This window comes from Agelaius phoeniceus, chromosome 6, assembly GCF_051311805.1.
Source record: "Agelaius phoeniceus isolate bAgePho1 chromosome 6, bAgePho1.hap1, whole genome shotgun sequence".
Classification (NCBI taxonomy): domain Eukaryota; kingdom Metazoa; phylum Chordata; class Aves; order Passeriformes; family Icteridae; genus Agelaius; species Agelaius phoeniceus.
Genome location: NC_135270.1, coordinates 46247810 through 46268650, shown reverse-complemented (window position 1 = coordinate 46268650; position 20841 = coordinate 46247810). Strand labels below are relative to the sequence as shown.

General features: G+C 36.2%; 1 protein-coding gene across 1 annotated transcript in view; it reads left to right on the top strand.

The window, feature by feature from the left end:
• The window catches only part of GALC (galactosylceramidase), a 31771-nt gene extending 14060 nt beyond the window's left edge, over positions 1-17711 (top strand). Inside the window, 11 exon segments of the mRNA XM_054635720.2 lie at positions 363-493; positions 2706-2861; positions 4877-5001; positions 6257-6384; positions 6840-6929; positions 8134-8223; positions 8562-8706; positions 9100-9280; positions 11509-11672; positions 13252-13328; positions 15079-17711. Coding sequence (XP_054491695.2) covers positions 363-493; positions 2706-2861; positions 4877-5001; positions 6257-6384; positions 6840-6929; positions 8134-8223; positions 8562-8706; positions 9100-9280; positions 11509-11672; positions 13252-13328; positions 15079-15222 — 1431 coding nt within the window. The 3' untranslated portion in view covers positions 15223-17711.
• Positions 17712-20841: the final 3130 nt, after the last annotated feature.

The following is a 20841-nucleotide window of genomic DNA, read 5'->3' as shown; positions in this document are numbered from 1 at the left end:
CTGTAACATCTAAGTGGCTGATCTGCAAATAGAGTATCTTGCATGAAATGTGATATGCTTTGTCTTTATCTATACTTTTGTGTCTGTAAGAAGAACAAAACATTTTTAATTTTTCTTTCATGTATTTCGGAAGTCAGAATGGTAGAAGAAGGTGTCCTTTGAAGTCACTTTGTGCTTGACAGTCTTGTATGTTTTGTTTGGTGTAACAGTTGTCCAAGTTGCAAAAACATGAATTGAAGCATAGTAGTTTTTTCAGCTAGTGCTGAAGAAGATGCTGCCTTTCCCAACATGAAGTTTTGACAATTTGAAAAACAATTTTTTTCTTCTCTCTGTTATTTGCTCTCCTTTTTTTTTTTCCCAAGCTGTTGAGGTACACATTGGATAAGCATGGTCTGGAGCAGGTGAGGATCATAGCCAGCGATAGACTGTGGGAGCCCATTTCCTTTGTCATGATGATTGACTCTGAGCTCCACGGAGTGGTCGATGTGATTGGGTAGGGGGTTCTCTCTCTTCTTCTTTCATGGTGGTTTGTTTATAGTTTGTCTTCATCTTATTTATAACTAACACAGACAAAACTTTACCTCTTTGTGCTCTTACCTGCAAGGAAAGGATGATTGATACTATAAAACTCTCTTACTAACCCAATCAAATCATGCAGCTCTTGTCCCAGTAACAGCCTCAACCTTTAATTCAATCAGGAGTCTTTTATCATGCTGAAGATTCCTGTTGGGCATGGTTGCACTTTTGATGGATTGAAGGTTTTTTGGACAACACTGTTTATTATGAGGGCTCTGGTTACTCTTAACTGATATGCAAAAAGGGCTTTAGCTTTACAACTTAGTACACAGTCTTGTAATTTCCACTGGTTTGTTACTGAAATTTTGTGATCCAGAAATGAATTTGGGCTATGAGTCTTCTTTGAGTTACAATGACTTGATTCTTAGCTCCCATTTTGTTTTAATGACAAATTTGTATTTGGAAAACATGGAACCAGTTGATTTGTTATACTAGTTTTGGGTTTTATCATAATAATATTTTTCTAGTAGACTAAATTCCAGATTGATTGATGTCTGAATGGTAATGTGTGTATGAAATGTTGTACATTGTTGTACAAGAAGCTACTTTTATTTTTACAGTAGCTCTAAACTTTACTTACTAGGTCCCATAAACTTGCCTGACCCAATCACATGCTTCAAATTTCTCAGTTCCTTGCTTCAATTTGAGTCTTTTCCATTAATCTTTATATATCTGAACCATAGGAGGTGTTGAAATGAGGGCTTTTTCTGCAAATACATATAGGAAGTCAGTGTCAGCTACCCTTGCAATTAACCCGTCCCCCCATTCTGAATATGAAGAGTATCCTGGCAGTTTTTCATAGGTGGAGTCTTGGATCATATCTGGATGAAGCTCAACAGTTTTTACACTGTCTAAGTAAGCTGTATTTTCTTAACACTGTACGTGTTACATCCCTACTCCGATTCAGTCTTAGCAGGGAAATTAAATATCTCTTGTGTATTTCAGCTTTTATTGGGCAGGGATATTGACACTTCAGAAACACATTTTCAGGAGTGTAGAAAGACAAATTGTTTCTTCTCTTCTTTATTTTTGCAAGCTATGCACTTTGTGCCATTACAAAAATCTTTTGCTTGATACTAAGGCAACATTTAGGTTTCCAAGCCAAAGGAGAAATACACACTAATCTGTACAGCAGAGCAGAATGTAGCTAAAATCCCCACTATCTGTTACATTACTGATAGTGAAGCTGCATATGAAGGACTACAACACTGGGAACTAGGTCATTGTCCACTAGAGGGAAAATAATGAAAAAAACCCCAACAGTCAGCCTAGGAAAACTGTTGTTTTTGTATTCCTGCCACAAATGAATAAATTTGTCAAGTTGCAGTTAAGGAAATAGTTCCATTTTAGTGTATATATTAAGTGTGTTCAATGAATGTGCTAAGTGAGGAAAATCACAACCCTGTTTTCTGCAAGTGGTTTGAAAGGTTTTATTTCAGTCAGCAAACCTTGCACCATGGGTCAGTGTCAGTGTTGTGATTGAGTATAATCAAAGCCTCCATTGGGAGAAAGGATGTCTTATACTAAGGAAGGCCTTGAAAAGAAAATTAGCTATCATTATATGTTTCAACTATTATCCGTTTATACCTTGTAACTTCTCTAGTCCAACTAGCATGCTTTTTTGAAACCTGAGTTTATTAAAAAAGATGTACAAAATCAGTTAAGTTCATGTTTAGTTCTAAGCCATTCATGCAGCTAAATTCTTAGCATAATGCCTAGTGCTGTATCTTACTGTTAGTTTTACATTATTTATAGTTTTGTTTAAGATAGTGTGAGTTAACGTGTATTTTCTCTATTCAGCAGATTATGGTAATGACCATCTTCAAGCTCAATTTCAGGGCAGAGATTTGCTTTAGCAAGCTGTGAAAATTGCATGGCATCTGTAAATCTAAGTTTAACTACATGCTATCATGTAGCAGAAGAAATAATCTACTAATGTAAATACAATAAGCTCTGGAATGTTACAGCTCCCCCTTGTTCAATATTCTTGTATTCTGCTTGTGGTATTCCAAAGAAATTTTATTTTTCATTTTCAGTTTGAAGGAAGTTAATCACTGCTGCTATATGTACTTCCAAACTTTGATTTTCTCCTTGTACTAAGTGCTCTTTCTTTTCAAAATACTGTGTAGGGCTCACTATCCTGGGACAAAAACAGTGCAAAATGCCATATTAACTGGGAAGAAACTGTGGTCATCAGAAGATTACAGTACTTTCAATAATGATGTTGGTGCAGGCTGCTGGGCTCGGATCCTGAACCAAAACTACGTGAATGGAAACATGACCGCGTAAGTGTTGGGCACTCTTGCTTGCTTTCACAACCTGGGGTGTAAGAATTATTTAAAGTGCTATTAAAATAACACATCCATCTGCTCTGGTCAGAAAACAGCTAAACTGAAAATCGCCCCAATGTGGTCTGAATTCAGATAGTGTAAGATAGGAAGTCTGCTGTTCTGACCTCTTTCTGGAGTAGAAGTCTCACAGGTTTCAATGTATTCTTATTCCCCAGCATTTGATGGGGTTATGCAGTTTATGCAGTGGGTTTATGCAGTTAATTTCAGATGCCTTTGAGATTGATTATAATTATCAAAAAGAGAATGTTCTTAAGAAGAGATGACATTGGAGGAAAATAGCAATAAAACTAATTTATCATATTTTTCTTGAGGTCTTTATCAGATTGTTTGTCTTCACTTAAACAGATAATAACAGATGTAATTATCTAGTTTTTCCATACAACTTCTTTCTCAGAATCCATTGTTAAACATGCATGATAAATTTACTGTTTTCTGCACATTTTCTTTCCAAACTGAAAACTGTAAAAAAAAAAAAAGTTGTCTTTACTGGGAAATTCCACAACTCAGTTTTAGAAAAGAATAGAAAATAAACTTTGATGTTTCTGGTGCAGCAACCGGTAATCTGAAAGAAAAAGTTTAATTACAGAAAATGTAGATGTCAGCATGTGAGCAAAATTGTTCAAAGCTTTTAGATGCTTTGTAATTTCATTTTGGAAAAATTAAGAGAAATCTTCTTGTTGCTTCAAGTGGAATGCAGGAAAAATCACTAATACTTGTAAAGGGAAATTTCTTTAGTCACCGTTTCTACAAATCTTCTGCAAGCTGAAATTTTCAAACAGGTGAATATTTCCTGCATGAATTCTTGATCATTCTGCTTGCTTCTTAATCCTCATATATTTTAATATCTTAATTTGGGGCAATTTTTTTCCCATTGTTTTTATATTTTTCCAAGCCCTTTCAAATTATATATGCCCATTTATTTCTCAGCCTAACAGTGAGGCATATGTGTTGTATTAATAAATTATTGTAGAATTGTTCTAAGTCCAGATGTCCAGCAGTGGACTTATCTTGGCTTGTATACTGAAAACAAAACCTTTCTGACGAAAGGCAGCTTATCTTTCTGCTAAGTTTGTTTCCTTTGAAGTTGAGTTTCCTACTTTTCTTTCTAAGTTTGAAATCAACAGGACAAGTTTGATGTGAGCAAGTTAAATTTAAATTCAACAGTTGTTTATTTTATGATCACGTTTTTGTAGACTTCCAGGATCTCTTCTGTATGTATGTATAGTGTGATAAGTCTGTGGCAGTGACTTTAGAATGAGGCCTTTGTACGCACCTGGATGCAATAGCAAAACAGATTGACAGCTTTTGCCTTTTGCTTATCTGCTCTGTTAAGCTGTATTTCCATCCTTAAGGCCCAGAGGTCTTTAAAATCTTTGCAAAGGGTTTTCAGTGAAGCCCAAATCAAAGCGCGTGATTATCATTGTCAGGATGGAGCAAATACTCCTTGAGGATGGCTGGTTAAAGTTGTTTTTTGTATGTTACTTATATGGATAAAGATTTTTTTTTTGGTACTTAACTGCTTCCCTGAAAAACTCCACCCAAAACAACTACCACCGTGCACAGAAATAACCATGCAATGACAAAAACCTCGACAAAACAACACTCAGCAAAAAGCTGTAGACTTTGCTAACAAAATTTTTTCTCTTCAGAACAGGAAAAAACCTCAAACAAATGGTGTCTTTACCCTCAATACATGTTTCTTTTAATGTAAAACTTTTTGCGGTGCTCTAGCCAGAGTATTTACCAACCATTTTGGAAGAAGTTCTCAACACTGATTTGCTGATTTGCTTTGTTTTCCTTTCCTGTGGGTTTTCTTTGTGGGAAAGATTTTCCCTCCACCCCCCAAATTGTTTTCATTGCATGCTGGAGAAAAAGGAGGAATGGATTTTTGTACTAAGTTAATCTAATACTATCCATATGAATGGAGAAAACACCTGTTTTCCTTCCAGAACAATTGCATGGAACCTGGTGGCCAGTTATTATGAGGAGCTGCCCTTCGGTCGATGTGCATTGATGACAGCACAGGAGCCGTGGAGTGGCCACTATAAGGTTGAATCTCCTATCTGGATTACAGGTGAAAATCTTGCAGTTAGAAGTTGGTGATCTGACACCAAACATCACGGTATTTTCCGAGGCCTTTATTTAGTGGTTTTATGTGGATTATTTTTTGTACCAATTTGAGGTAGATTTGTGGAAAGTTTTGTGAATTAAGAAAGAAGAAAATAATCTCATTTCAATAGAAAGCAGAAAGATATAATTGTAAGGGAAATGTTTATACTTGAACTTTAGCTGTATCAGAAAGTAATAAACTACTGCCTTTCTAGCTGTTACTATTGAAATATTTTGATCTGAAGTGCCTGTAAAGGTTAATGTGCTTTCCTATTTCCTTTCCCTTTTTTATTTTTAATCTTTGAGTATCAATCAATTCCATTTGGTACTTCTCAGTTTGCAAAAGTGGAACAAAGAACCTCTGTATTCTTTTCCTGCTTGATGTTCTTGGCTTGTGTAAATCAGCATTTCCTTGAGCTTGGGAAAGGGAAGCATGTTCATGTAGTGTCTGTGGACACACAGATTCACTGGCTACTTTGTAGTCCTGTAATATTTTACTGTCTTTGCTGCAGTTCTGTAGAGTAACTATGCAGTGCCATGAAGGAGGAACACGACAAATGCTTTAATTTTTGTTCTTCTGCTAATTATCTATAGTATATAGTTATAGTTATCTATATAGTTATCTATATCTATATATACAAATATAGTTATCTATATTTGTAAAAGCATTAAAGCAAAACTGGCCACAGTTTCCCATGAATAGAACAGCTGAGCAATTGTTCTTATGTCCATGTTGCTCTGGATTTTAATGATCTGGGTCATATTCTTCTTTGATAGTTTCACTTACTTTCTGAAAACACTAATTATTTAGTTATTCCTCATGAAGTTGCCCATCTGTGCTTTCCCTGCAAATTATTTGTTAAAAATAAATGTTTATTTAAAGAAAAAACCAGATTTGGGAAAATCTAAACTGTGATGAATATTCAAATTGAGTGGACATGATTACTGTATATGCATTGTGCTTAATGTCTAAATAATTGCTCTCACTTTAACTGTTTTGTCTGCCACAGCACTGATATTTTTAATTTTCCCATAGTATAATTCTTTAATCTTTCCTCTTATATAGGTAAATTTTGTTTTGGAAGTTCTATTACTTTCTTCCCCAAATAAGGTTTCAGTTTTTTCAGCATGTATGAGAAAGAAATTTAATTAAGCCTACCAATGTAACCATTTCTATTGATTTCTATTAATTAATTATTGTATTCTAATTTTTGTCTCAGCACACACCACACAGTTTACTCAGCCAGGCTGGTCATACTTGCAAGTGGATGGACACTTAGAAGGAGGTGGCAGTTTTGTAGCTCTGACAGATGGCCTAGGGAACCTTACCATCATCATTGAAACTATGGTATGTGCATCAGCAATTCCAGTGGACTAGAAAAGTTACAGGAGATGTTTTCTTATGAAGAACCTGTCTTGATTTATGTAGTTCAGTATCTGTGAATGTTCTCTGATACTTGTAGCTTTATCAGTGAGTTCACTAGAGGCTGTTTTTTCTATCTGAACTTAAAATACCTTGTTGAGACTTCCTGGTGGCAAATATATATGCCATCTTTATCTTTTTATTAGACATTAGCTTTAATTGGATGACACACTGGGAGGAAGTTATATCATGTGCTTTCCTAAAATCTGTATTCAGAATAAAATGATTAAACTACTGCAATTGCAGCTATTAAGATAACAGTGAAATAAATTATTGCTCTTTTAATTTCAATTCTGTGCTGTAGGTTTTTCATTAATGTTGCCATGTGCTGTATTCTAGTAATGTGTGTCTCTTCTGTTGCATTTGTTTTTTTTCTTTAGAGTCATAATCACTCTAAATGTATCAGGCCTCCATTGCCAAATTTCAATGTCATACCTCAGAGAGCAACTTTCTACCTCAAAGGGTCATTTGTAAGTACATCTTGAATACATTTGATCAGCCTTGTAAAATGAATTGCCATTCATAATCAAATACGTATAAGTTGTATCACAGGTTGCAATGTCATAATTGAAATTGTAGAATTGCTGCCTCTCAGTCTAATCATCTGTATATTGAAGAAGAAATTTAATGGGACAGAAATGCAACTAAATTTTTCTTTAGAATATTTTCCAAGGCTGGGTGCTCTGACATGCTGACATAGTTTGTTGGGCTGGCACAGCCATTGCCTTCTGGTTATCAGTTAATTTTCAGGGGAATAGCTGTAGTTGATTTTATATTGTAGGTTTTGTTGCATCCTGTGAGGAGATATTCTGAGACTCTCCCAGTTGTTAATTTGTTTATTCTATTTTTTAATTTCACTAAAGTATATTTCCCTCTGAAATGTGAACAATACTTTCACAGTGTAAACTGGAGGGAATCATTGTTAGTTGATTTGGATGATTCCTTCTCAGAACTTGACTGTTACTTATTTGGAATTTGATTTTGATTTTTTAGCAGCAATAATTTCCTTTAGGAGCAGATAATTTGGATGATACTTTTGACAAAAAATGGTTCACTAAGGAAAAGAAGCTGAGTGTCAATTTGGATACACAGCTCCCTTTAGGGAAGTATCAGATGGCTTATCCAAATCAAGCTCTAGGTCACTTGCTTTGTTGTTGATGTTGGTAACTGAAAAGAAATTATAGGGATTAGGTGTGATTAAAATCTGATAACTAATATAGTTGATATGCTGTAGTATTGCAGAAGGCTGGAGACATATAAGCAAAATACTTTGCTGAAAAATTAAAATCAGAGAACTAGCAACTAGACTGAAGGCCTCATAAAAGTGAAACTAGTGGGATATTATTTCAGTCTGGTTACTTGGAAGAGAGCTTGTATCCAAGGTGTATTGTTGGTGATAGAGAAGCTAAAGATTGTGTCTGTTTGCAGTGCTTTCTGTCTTTATAAGCAACATTAGGGCCTGTTAGGGCAATGCCTTATTGATGTATAATCTATAAAAATCTAAGGCATATGTAATGATTAGCTGAATAAAGTTGAGGACTCTAATGTGATCAACAGCTTTAAAGTAACAAAAATTAGAGATCCATAGAGGACTGGTATTTCTCAAATTGAATATTCAAGCTTGTTTATTTTGCTGTTGTTGTGTTTTGAATTGTATGGTGTGTTCCATTGTAGTATATGGTGCAAACCCTTCAAGTGTGGCATTCTAGACTTGATTTTGAATCTGGAAACTCCAGCCTTTTCCAGCAACTCCATCCTTTACAGGTAAGTTGATCATTTTTAATTATCAGTCCCTCTGCAGTTTCAGGTGTGTCTTCCCTCTTTGGTGAAACTCCTCAACTTTCATGCTTTAGCTGCATATTTAGGGTGTGTTTTAAGGCTGTTTGACTGCAGTTTTACTGGCTGTGTACAAGTGTACCTGGAGGTAATAACAAGTTTGGGGAAAAGGAGTTTTAAAAATAGCCCAGAGATATTTAAATGCTGAGGCAAAAAGATGGGAATTTTGCCTTAAATCAGGACTTCAGAGGATCTTGACTTCAGGAGCTTGGGTATTTTTTCAGTTAGTTGTTAACTTTTGCAGCTTGATCTTTTTTCAATTCCAGGTATGGAGGGGAAGATTTTCTTTAGATCTGAATGTGGATGAAGTCTACACTTTAAGCACACTCAAGACAGGATGGAAATGTGGTTACCCAGAGCCGCCTCCTCCTCAGCCCTTTCCTTCCATTTACAATGATGATTTCAATATACGTAAGCCAGAATTCTCTTATCCAAAAACTCCATTTGCACACAGATATAATTGTAATGTAGGAAGGCAATAAGTTATGTTATTTGAATCATCTACATGAGGTAGCCTGAAGATCTATTTTGTTTTTGTTCATTTATACCTGTTTTTTCCAAAAACTTACAGCTGTATGAGTGTACACCTTACTCTTGCAATGAGGTGTATTTAATTTAATGTCTTACCTGGTGTTCATGTATTTGCTTAAAAACCAGTGTCTGCTTAAAAACTTCCATTTTGTGGGCTGTTTTGATATAGCAAGTCAAAAATCTGGAGAAAATTTTCAGGAGAAATTTCTGAAAACAAGTCCACCGAAGAAAAATAGTGTTTTAGAGTTGATGTGTATTTTATTTTCTGAACAGGTAATCCACCTTTCAGTGAAGCCCCAAATTTTGCAGATCAGACAGGTGTGTTTGAATACTTTGTAAATGCTTCTGACCCAGGAGATCACGTGTTCACACTCCGCCAGGTGGTGGTTCAGCGGCCCATCACTTGGGTTTCTGATGCAGACCAGACCATCAGTGTCATAGGAAATTTTAAGTGGTATGTAAATACTATTTTGTAGTGACGTTTGGGGAAATGTTCTCCTCGCCAATGCTAGTAATGATCAACTAATTTGTCTCAAGCCTCATTTCTCTTGGACAGAGAGAGAAATCTCTTTTGCTTTTGCCTTCAGATTCTCTGTAGACATGTAGGAATGCTGATTCAGGCACTTCTAAAAGTCATTGAGCCCTGCTCAGGGGCAAAAGGTCAGCTGTCTAAGTCACTCCTAAAGGATGTGGATTCAACCACATTTCATGATTGTTTAGCCTAATTCTATACTGTCTTAGAATGTGTTTTTTTTTTTGCTTATGTCCTTCTGGGCATATTTGTTCAAGCTAATTTTTTACACTAATGGATCTGAGTTGGCATATTAGAAACACCAATGTGTGCCCTGAGTTTCTTATTTCTTAAATTGGACCAAGAAAAGGATTAATTTTGAGTTACATAGTTTTGAGTTATTTGTTAGGAGTTTGATCAGTCTCATAACTCTCACACTATTTCATTTATAATTCAATTGTATTTGTTGCAGACTGCCATCTTCTGAGCAGTTTCTAGAATTGTGTGGATTTGATGCCAATCCTGCTTCAAGCACTTTTATTTCTGTTGAAAGTAACTGAGGTTTACTGCTTTGATTACAGTATGGTTAAAATTGTAAATCTTTGAAGGAGCTAAAAAATTGCTAGGAGCTGCAAAGATGGTAATTCAGAATCAAGCAGCGTATTTTAGAATAATGTTTATTTAAAATTAATAAACCCTTGGGAAAGAGCCTGTTAACTAATTATGATTTTAATAATAATAATAAACTTCATGCTAAAAACTTTCTCTTCTGCTTAGAGGCCTAGCCTAAATTCTTTTGATACATTTTTTAAAATAGCAGTCTTGTCAGGTTTTTTTTCACTTTAATTAGATCATTGATCTGGCAAATGCTTTTTCAGAACTTGCTTCACACTTCTAATTTCAGGCCTGGAGATGTGATTGAATCACTTTGATCCAAAGCCTGGAAGAATATCACCCTCTTGTACTTGGAGGTGGTTGTTCAGTTATCTGATGTTTGCTTTTGCAGCCCTCTGTTAGGAAAGGTCTCATATTCTCCCTATAATCAACTTTCCCTCATTGAGTAAATTATACTCAGTGATTCCTATATCAGCTACATAGGACATATTTTTAAATTACTATACTGAGATTCCTAAAACTTCTATTATTTTGTTTTAGTTCAGTTTCTTTCTGAGTCTTCATCTTGCTTTCAAAACCAAGCTTGCTTCCTGTTTATTAGTCAAATTTTACTAGTCTGTAACTTTTTATAATAGTCCTCAATTTCAGGCTCTCAAGTTTGTTTGCTTCATCCTCAGTTTAAGACTCAACTTGTCCCTGGCAGATATTTTCAACAATGAACACCTGCTATTGAAATTCTGAGCCAATCTTGCATTAAATTTCTCTGTAGGATGATACTTTACCTCAGTTGTTGGTGGAAATTTATCATAATTCGATTTCAGGATTGTTTGGATTTTAAGCTTGTGTGTGTGAAAGCTTTTTGCTCTCTTACTGTGAGTTTGTTAGTGTTTTTCTCTGATGGTTTTATTGAACCTGGATATATTTTGAAAGTATTACTATGTAATTATTGCTATATTGCCTTGAGTCTCTTTATAATGGCTTAAGGGAAATGTGGGGGTCTCTTTTTTGATAAATGGGAAGGCAAGAAAGTAATCTTTTTTGTGTAATGACTATCTATTCAGGAAGCTGGAGCATTACATTAGAATGAAAACTCAGAATGAAACTTTGTTAGAAGTGAGAAGAAAAGTTGCTAGAATAGATATTCTCCAATTCAGTAATCAGCTGAGCTGCTGTCACAGAGAGTCTTTTCACATTCTGTAAATAATTATAGACAATTATTACTTCTTAAGTAAATGACCTTGTGGCTGTATCTGTATTACAAGTGCTTTCAGACATGGGATGTAGATCCAGTAATAGAGGGAAAGAATTTTTATGGTTAAGAGCCTTGCAGTGCAGCTCTGAGGAGGAGGAAGTAGTGTAAATTTTCTGGGTGTTATTTGATGGTTTGATTACTTTACTTTATTGTTCTTTACAGCTCTCATTGCATGCAAAACACAGTGCTTTACTGTAGAGCTGGAGTATAATCTCAGGAAATCAAATAATTTCTAATTCTAATAATAATTTCTATTCAAAAGAATGGATTCCTTCCTTGTTAAAGCACTAATCTTCTCTTACAGGGTAAACATGACAGTCACTTGTGACATCTACATAGAAAAACCTCGTGATGGAGGAGTGTTTATTGCAGGAAGAGTTGACAATGGTGGGATATATGTGCGAGATTCCAAAGGAGTTTTCTTCTGGGTTTTTGCAGATGGCACCTACAGAGTCACTGGTGACCTAGGTAAGCAGTTCTCTGCAAAAGGGCATGCTGGCATATGGACACGTCATTTTGATAACTTTGATAAAAATAGGGAACATTCAGATTTTATAGTTCATTTGTCATTACTATGAATTTAACCTATTGGTTCTAATGATGGCCACATTTCATATGTGGAGAAAGTATCTGAAGGCTACTGGCTGGCCCATTTCTCATGCTGAGCTTTCTGGAATTTTTATTTTTTCACTGACAAAGTCTGTTTTACACTAGCCAATATGAACTATTTTGCTTTTTATAAATACTCTGATACAATATTAATTACAGAAAGATTTTACCCATATTCTTAAACTATGCATGAGGAAAATCCTGATTGACATGAAATGGCTTTTCTTAGAGAGCAGTTCAAGGCACAGTACTTACATCTGGCTAAAGTGAGGATCATAAGTGGCCTCCTGTTTCCTCAAATTATGCATCCTCCTGTTAGTGTAGCTCAGTGGAGTGAGCACGTTCTATTTGTGATGTTAACATTCATGGGTATTCATCTGTAGAGCACTTGACAGGCACTGGCCTATTTAGTTGTTTAAATGCATTTCCTATCACTTCAGGAATATGAATTAAAATTTTCAGTAGTTTCTGATGAGTCAAATGTAGCTTCTAGATCTAGAGTATATCTGATAAGATATATTTTTTGTGTGTGTGTCTGTGTTCCTTTGCACTTCTACCATAGACAGGTAGAATAACAAAGGTTTTACACAGCTTCTCTTAACATATCAGTGCAAAGTTTCATTGCAGTGAAACTTTGCAATGTAGAATTCCATAAAAACTTAAGTCTCACTGTATGGAAATACATACTTGTGCTTAGGATTGACTCAATTTTTTTATTTGTAATAAGACCTAACAACATTACCTGATTAGTTTCTCAGGCTGTCAGAAGTAATTTTTCCTAGATGAAATGAGTGGATTTTGATCAACCACCGCATTATTTCAAGCTGAGACTTGTTACACAAGATGATAATTTTTTCTGTACAGCTATTTTCAGTCGTCTTTACATTTTTCTAGAAGGGAGTTTGAATGTTAAATTATGTTGCAGTAAAAACTGTCTACTGAATAAATGAAGACTTGTAGCACTTAATTTTTTTCAGGTCTTCATCTTCCCTCCAGGTGTCATTCACACCCCATTTTTGCTTAGCTTAAATTTTGGGTAGAGCTAAGCAACTTGATAGTGTGGCAACAGAAACCCTGTGATTTAAAATAGTTACAAGCAACAAATAAACAAGAAGATCTATAGAATAAGCAGACTGATAGCTACTGTCACACTTCAATAAGCTGTGCCCTCCATAGAGTGAATCCTCATCTTATGCCAAATTGCCAAGAGCATTGAGGATTTCAGTGAGAAAGCAGTTCTGGCAAAACAGGAAAATGTACTGATAGTGCAGAGTCTGGGTTCGCATATTAAGCCTTCCATGCTGCAACTGAAATTGGTAAAATGTCAATCCTGAACACTTCTGAAAAATAGATATTATTATCCTTTTGCTGGCTTGGTATTTATCAGTTTCAGCAGAGAGCTGAAGTAACACTTTGCTAACTTAAGCATGTTTTTCAGCTGGAAAAGAAATATTAATGAAAGGACTTGCTGGTGTTCGGGATAATGCATGGCACACACTCACTCTCAACATTCAGGTAAGGACACAGGAAAAAAGCTAGAAAAGTAGTTATGAAACTTCCAGTCCTAAATAGTTTAGACAAAGCTGTGCTGTACTATTGATGGTGTACTTGCATTGGTTTACCCTATCAAAACCAGAAACAGTATCTGTTACATTGAATCAATATTAAAATGCCATACCAAATTCTGCTGCCTGTATTGTAAAACAGATCTTGAGAATCTGTAGAAGGTATGGAAAATAACTGGAAATTCAGCTGAATTGAAAGCTGGAGGTAGAAGGGTCAGAGAGGCAAGTCTCTTATTTAATCTGATGGAAAGATGATGGCCTGGCTTCCTGTTCTTAGGATGGTCAGTAAAATACTAAGGTAGCCTGTGCTACCAGCTCCCTTTGCAGACTAAGGCCTCATATGTGGAGCTAATAAAGGACTGGAAAACTCAGATAAGCTGAGTTCCTTCTCTACTGTGTTGGAAGAGCACAGGCATTGTGTTACTTATAAATGGGCTGCAGTTAATGAGAAGCCTGTCTGCATTCTTTTCTTTCCCTCCCACTTCACCTTTTTTAACCATAGTGACTTGGGGAGGAAAGCAGCACCAAACTGTACTTTAAATATCCCTGTGTGCTTTGATGGCTGTGTCATTGGTGCAAGTACCTAAAAGGCTTTAAGTTCTCTTCTGAGTGCCTAATCCCTTTGTCTAATGGAACCTTTGCAACTCCAGCTGTCTTGAAATATGGGGAATCTTGGCTGGGGATTTTTACTACTGAAGGTAACTTAAAATTACGCACCAAGCCCCTCATGCTAGAATGCCACTGAGTATTAGAAGCTGTTTTTTGTCTCTTCTACTTTCACATTTGGAGACAAAGGGACACTTGCCCCTAAGGCTTTCACTGAGATAGATGTAGTTCAGTTTTAGCTTTGGTACACCTACATTTACAACAGTGGTTGCCATCTGTAAAATGGGCCAAGACATTGGTTACTGAAGATGAACATTAATCACTTAAAACAGTGTGGGTAATTTTAAAATGACAATGCTTCAAACTTCCATCTACGTTATTAAATATTTTGTACCTCTTATGGCTTGCTGCAGCATACTGTGTCTTTGTACAGAGCCATCTTTAAATAATTCTCCCACTGACTCCTTGAAAGACATTCTTTGCTTTTACCTGTCTCTATAATTGTCTTTGAGATTAAGAAATACAAGTAAACTGAAGCATTTTTTTCTAAATACTGTTACTACTTTTAAGTGGAACACACAAAAGATAAATTGTAATTTTTCTTGAAACTGTTTTAATTTTGTGCCTTGAAGTGGCTTGAGTGATACTTGAAAGTTCTGCTGTCTCCTCTTTATTTCAGCTTAATTACTGAATTACATCTTTCTTTACTTTTGACTTCTGCCTCATTCTGCAGTAGCAGTGCCAAGTGTATCATAGCACCTTAAGAAAGTTGGGGTGTTTTGAAAGAGTCTGATACAAGGAAGAGGAAAACCAGTTTACACTTCAGGTTCTACACTGAGTTAGCAAAGCTGTGAGTAGGAGAAGAGGAGCCTTTAATGTATTCACTGTAAAGGCATTAGATCTATTCCACAGAGCTGATAGACACCAGAGGATTCTATACAATATTTAGATGCATCTCTGCATGAAAAATGTGTGAAATGTAATTGAAAGGTGACTTGACATCCTTTTGTTTTGTCTTATCTCCCATGTGAGCAGGCTCAGTGTCTACACAGACCCTGGATTTTACAAAGCTAACATTTTCCTTTTTTTAACAGGGCAACTCGGCCTCAGGACTGTTAAATGGTTATCCTCTCTGGGAGAATGTCACCATTTCCAAACCGGGGAACGGCTGGGCTGCCCTCGGAACTCGCTCCTTTGAGTTTGCACAGTTTGACAACTTTCACATTGAAGCTTGCTGAGGTGGCTTTGGCATTTGGAGAACCTGGTTCTCATGTTACTTTGAATAAGAGCCAAGTCAAACTGGAGAGCTGAGGGCGAAACTGTGATTGATCTCTTGGCAAAGAGTCTGGATTCAGTCCGTGGTAATTGTTAAAGCTTTACTTGAGTAGATATCAACATGATTGTAACTTTATCCCCTATTACTGTGGGATTTTTGCCCTTCAGTTTTTGGGGGCAAATTTTAGTTCAAGGTAACGATGAAAACAAATTCTTGGATTTAAATATCTTTTAATAACAACATCTTAACTTACCAGCTCACTTCTAAGATAACTTTAGAAATTAACAGAAGACAGATTCATCCTAAGCTGCATTTTTTAACACTTCCTCTATTACGTCCATTGCTTTCACTGTGAAAGAAAGAATTAAATGCCAGTAAGCCTTATGAGCCAGTGGGCCCCATACTTTTGTAGGTCCATCATTCTCAAATTTCATTTGGATAAAGTACCTAGATTTCCTATAGCAAAAAAAAGATGTTTTGTCTGTTTTTTTGCTACAGTCTGTGACTAGACATTGCAGTTCTCCAAATGCATTTGATTACATCTTTCAACTTTCATTGCCAGCCCTAAAATAGATCCTATTTTCAGTGGAATGGAAATGTGCCTTATGACTGATCAGGGAGTGCAGCATGTGGCTTATTTCTAATCTACCTCCTCTTTCCACTGAAAGGGTTGAAATGGATGAAAAGATACCATAACTTAGTTTGTTAATGATAATATTGTGGGGTTTTTTGCATAGTACAAAGAGTAAAAACATTACATCATGGGTATTTCCATGTCAGGTCACATGTGGAAACTGGCCTTTTGTTCCTAGAAACTTGGGCAAATATCTCTCTCTTTTGATAGATTTAGAGCTTTGAATAGAAAATAATTAAAGCCTAACAATGATATTTAGTTTATTATATTACTGTGGCACAAAGGAGATATGGATACTATGAACTTCCTGGTATAAAAGAAATTTTAAAAAAAGTGGTCTTTGCCTTTAAGGGTTTGCAAACTGATTAAAAGGTAAATAACAATTGGTGGACACAGAGGGAATTGTTTAGTGTGCCAAGCAGTGGTAATGACACGAGGGTATCTGCTGTTTTTAAACTTTTCCTAGGTATCATGGAGTGAAATTCAGAGGAAAATTCAGTTCTTTGGGAATGGAGGGATTCTATTTAGCTGTTGCTTCATTTTATTTTTTCCCCCAAGTTACGGTGTTATAAAAAAAGCAATTAATTGAGAACATGAGGTACTGAATGGGTTTTTCCTCACCGCATTTGCAGTTCAATTGGCTCCAGAATTTTTCTTCTTTGTTTTTGGCCAGTTTGAAGGAAGATGATATCCATTGTCTTAATGAAATGTACTTCCTGTGTCCATCTACTTTTCACATTCACATCCTGTTTAATTGACAAGCAAATTGTTCCACATACTTGATAAGGCTCTAATAGCTGTATGAGGCCATTTGTAGCAGGCAACATCTGGAGAAAGAGATTTTCAGTGTACTTTGATTTATAGAGATTATTCTTCTGATCCCCTTTATTTTGAAGGCTGATTCCAATAATTGTTAACTTCAGTCTTTGAAGTTGTCATCTAATATAAAGTTAATGTTATACAGATCATTCCTGGAAAATTTTTATAAAGTTGATCTTCCATTTTCATTTTTGGGGAAGGGTTCTTAAAATTCTGTCTCTAGTAAGTATAAATGTTGTGTCTTTTAGCTGTTATATTGATACTACTTATTCATACTTGGAAATTTCATACATGCCAGTAACCTTGAAAAATGGTTTAAACCACTAAACTTTAAAACTCTAGTAGAAGACTTCCAAATGTTAAGTAACTGTTTACTTAAGTGGCTGAAAAATGAAAGGCAATTTTCCATGTAATTTTCAAGTATGGATGCAGATCTGTTCATTGCTTGCTTGGTTTCCTAAGGAATGTCACTGGTCACTCCACATGTGAAAGAATCTGATTTTAGGTCCTCATATTCAGGTAATATGAGTATAATAATCTCAGAATAAATTATTTTAGCTGTGATGGATTTCTGTAGTTGGATGCTTCTTGGAGACTTCCTGGTAGCATCTGTGCTGCAAGCAGAGAGATCAGCAATGATGCAGTTATTCCAAAGGAGCTGTCCGTTTTTTTAACTTTCTAATGCACTAGTGTAATACACTGTACTGTTATATTGTGTACTAAACACTATGTATTTTATCACTGGAATGTTGATTTTTTTTTTTTCCCCCTAATCTTAATTTACAATGTTGGAGGATTAAAGTGTTATGAACAGAGTAAGTGATTTAATGGTGACATACTGTTATTCATCTTTATATGTCTGTGATTCTTCACCCTTCAGTAGACTGTAATATGTTTGGCAATAACAAGCTGACGGGTTTTTCACTGAGGGGTGGATTTATGTTGTTGATTATAAATGCTAATCATTCCAAATGGACAAATAAAACACTTAAAAACGCTTTATTTGTGCAGAATGCTTCTGTAAAATGGGTCTTGTTTTTCTCCAGCAAGAAAGCTGACAATTTTTTCATTGTGATTTCTGATAAATATGCTTGACATTAACTTAATTGGATTGGAAGACTATAGCCAACTAGTCCTTATTAAAAATATCTCAAAATCCATACACATTAGGACTTGTGCTATTGATAAAATGATTTTCTTATAGCATTCAATATACATTTTGCTTCTTTCTGGGTTTTTGATTTGGATTTTTTTTTTTTAATTTAGTGAAGGGAATTAAATTGTATTTGAGGACCAGTGATGCAAAACTGCTGAGTACTAAGGTCATGTGAGATTTAGCTGAAAGTCAGTTTCTAGGTTTGGAAGCAGACAGTGTTGTAAGGATGTACTTCTGTGGTTTAAAGGCTTCTTTATTTTGAATATCCTTTTGAGTCTGTCTTCAAACACATTATTTTCTTTAAGCTAAAATTAAACTTTAGGGTTTGATTTTACACGGAAGGGAGAAATTCCATAGAGTTAGTTATGTTTCCCAGTCCATTGTGCCAGTAGATATGGCTTACCCTGGAATTACTGCCTTCTAGTTACTAGCTATGTGCTACCACCTACACAAACACTGCATCAAAATCAATTCTGTCCCTTCTCTGCCACCCCACCTTTGAGGTTAGACTTGAGCAGTTCTGGGATTTTCAAACTCATGCAAAACACTACGACTCCTTTGCTTTAAAATTACAGGAGACTCTTTAGGCTCCTTTTGCAGCTGCCTCCTTGTATCTCTGTATCAAAACTAAATTTCTACTTCCAGATTTGATTTGGAGTGGTAGTGGTTTGCTTTTGCCCTACAGAATCAGTTTTACTGCATTGTAGAGCAGGTTGTTTGTTTTCACTTTACAAATTTTCATTGGTTTACTTGAATTTTCTATCCAGAGTCCATTTTCTGGAGGGGAGTGGTTATTATGAAATTAACAATCATAATTATAGCCGTCCTATTTCAGCATATGGCCAAAGAGGGACACCGCTTGGAGACTTTATTATCCTCTCTTTGATGTTTTGGTCTTTTTGTTTGTTGGGTTGGTTTTTGTGGGGGGCTTTTGTTTGTTTGGGTTTTTTGTTTGTGCTTTGGTTTTGTTTATTTTTATCTGTTTTTAAACCCTTTGTAAGTACTACATTCATACAAGTCTAGCACATGCTGGGAGTGGCAGACAGGCAGGTTGTAAAAACCCTCTAGTTCTGAAAGCTTCCTAGGCTGGTAGTGGAATCATCAGGTAGCTTTTTTAGAATTCTGAGAGTAGTGCACATTGAAAAGTCAGCATGAGCAAATTCCTCTTGCTGTGCTCCTTCCATTTATGCCCAAGTGTTGCTGAAACAATAAGGGTTGTGTTTCTAGAACTTGTGTTCTAAAAAAAGCCCAAAAGGCCACTAGTAATTGAGGAGAGGAAAATGTGTGCTGCAGCAGTGTTGCCAAGCTTTTGCTGTGTGCCAAGATACTTCTCTGCGGTTTTCATAGTGGCTAAGACAAACAACTGTGAAACTCTGGTTTTCCCCTCAAGGAATTATGTTTGGATAAGGTTAGAAACAGACACAACCCAACACCAGTTTTGTCAGGGGCTCCTGGTAACTTTGCAATGAGTGCATTAAACCTGGCTCTTACTTTTGTGTACCCCAGGCTAAGCGTACACATCTCAGGAAAGCAGAGATGAAAGTATCCTAAAAGTATTTGTTGGAGTGTTGACTTTTAAATTTTTTAAAAATGCCTTTTCTCTTGGTGTCAAGTGTACCTGTCTGAGTTTGACTTCACTTAGTGCAGGAAAGCAGTAATCTTTGGTTTTACTATGCTCACAGAGGCATTTCAAAGATATTACTGTCATAGGGGGTGTCTCAGTACAGAATAAACTTCAGGGTATGTAAGAGGAAACTAAACCTAGTGTGTAATATTATTCTAATGTTATGCAGCTATGGCCTGGGAATCCTTCACGGACTAAAATGGAGGGGGTAACAACATAATGACTATTAAGAAAAACAAAACAGCATCACCAACAAAAATCCCCCCAACTGCACACATGTTCCCAAATAGTGCAGGGAAAAGCAAAGAACAATCTGGATTTAACTTGGCTTCCTTTGTTCAGTTACTGCTGGAAAACACAGCCATCTTCCTTATGGTTTCCCATGGACAATGATTCAGTTAAAATGCCTATAGAGAGCACAAGACTTCATTGTTGCTAAAAAGCAAATGTTGTTTAGCTAATTATAGGCACTGCTGTTTCCCAAAACAGTAGAATCAGAAAAGGTTAGAAAACATGAGAACAGGTTATGCAGCTGAAAGGCATGTCTGAGAGGTGTGACTCAATCCCTCTCCTGCTTGCAGAAGATTCCTTCCCTGTGAGCATAGCAGCAGAGCTTTATGGAAAATAGAAGACAAATATTTCTCTGTTACTGCCACCCCCACTTCCAAGTTTTTGGGAAGTTTTTTGTACATTGGCCAATCTGAGATCACTCAGGAGTGACTCTGTAGCCTCTTAGCTTGATTATATAGTGTTAACAGAGTCATTTGAAAGAGCAGCTGGCAAGGGCTAGCAGCAAATCCTGTTAAGGATGTCCATATTCCCTTCTGATGTGATTGCTCTTGTAGTGGGAGCAGTAAATGGTAGTGTTCACAGAGATCAGGCAGGTTTTGTGCTGAACGGAGGCGCACACAAATGGCTCGGTGCAGAGATCTGTAAAGCTTCACTGGGACCCACAATGTCTCTGGCATGAGCTGCCTATTTCCTAAGTCTAGGATTGCTGTTTAATGGTTCAGCTTAATTTTTTTTTCTTGCAGCCCAGCTGATACTTTGTCCTAAATCAATTGTTTTGCCAGCATTATACAGAACATACTCATTGCAGCAGGGCAAGCCTGTACCTGAAGGAGGAGGCTGAGAATACCCTGTTGATCATTCAGCCCATCTCCTTGCTAGACAAACTGTACATTTTTAGGACCCGCCTTAGTAGAGTGCTGAGACAAAAGGGTGACAGAGCTTCCACTTCTCTTTTGTAGGTGGCTATTATATGGATTTTGAGACAAACAGCATCATTGCTTTTGTTTATGATCTGTGTAAGGGATGCGGGGAAATCATTCAACTTTTCTTCCCGATT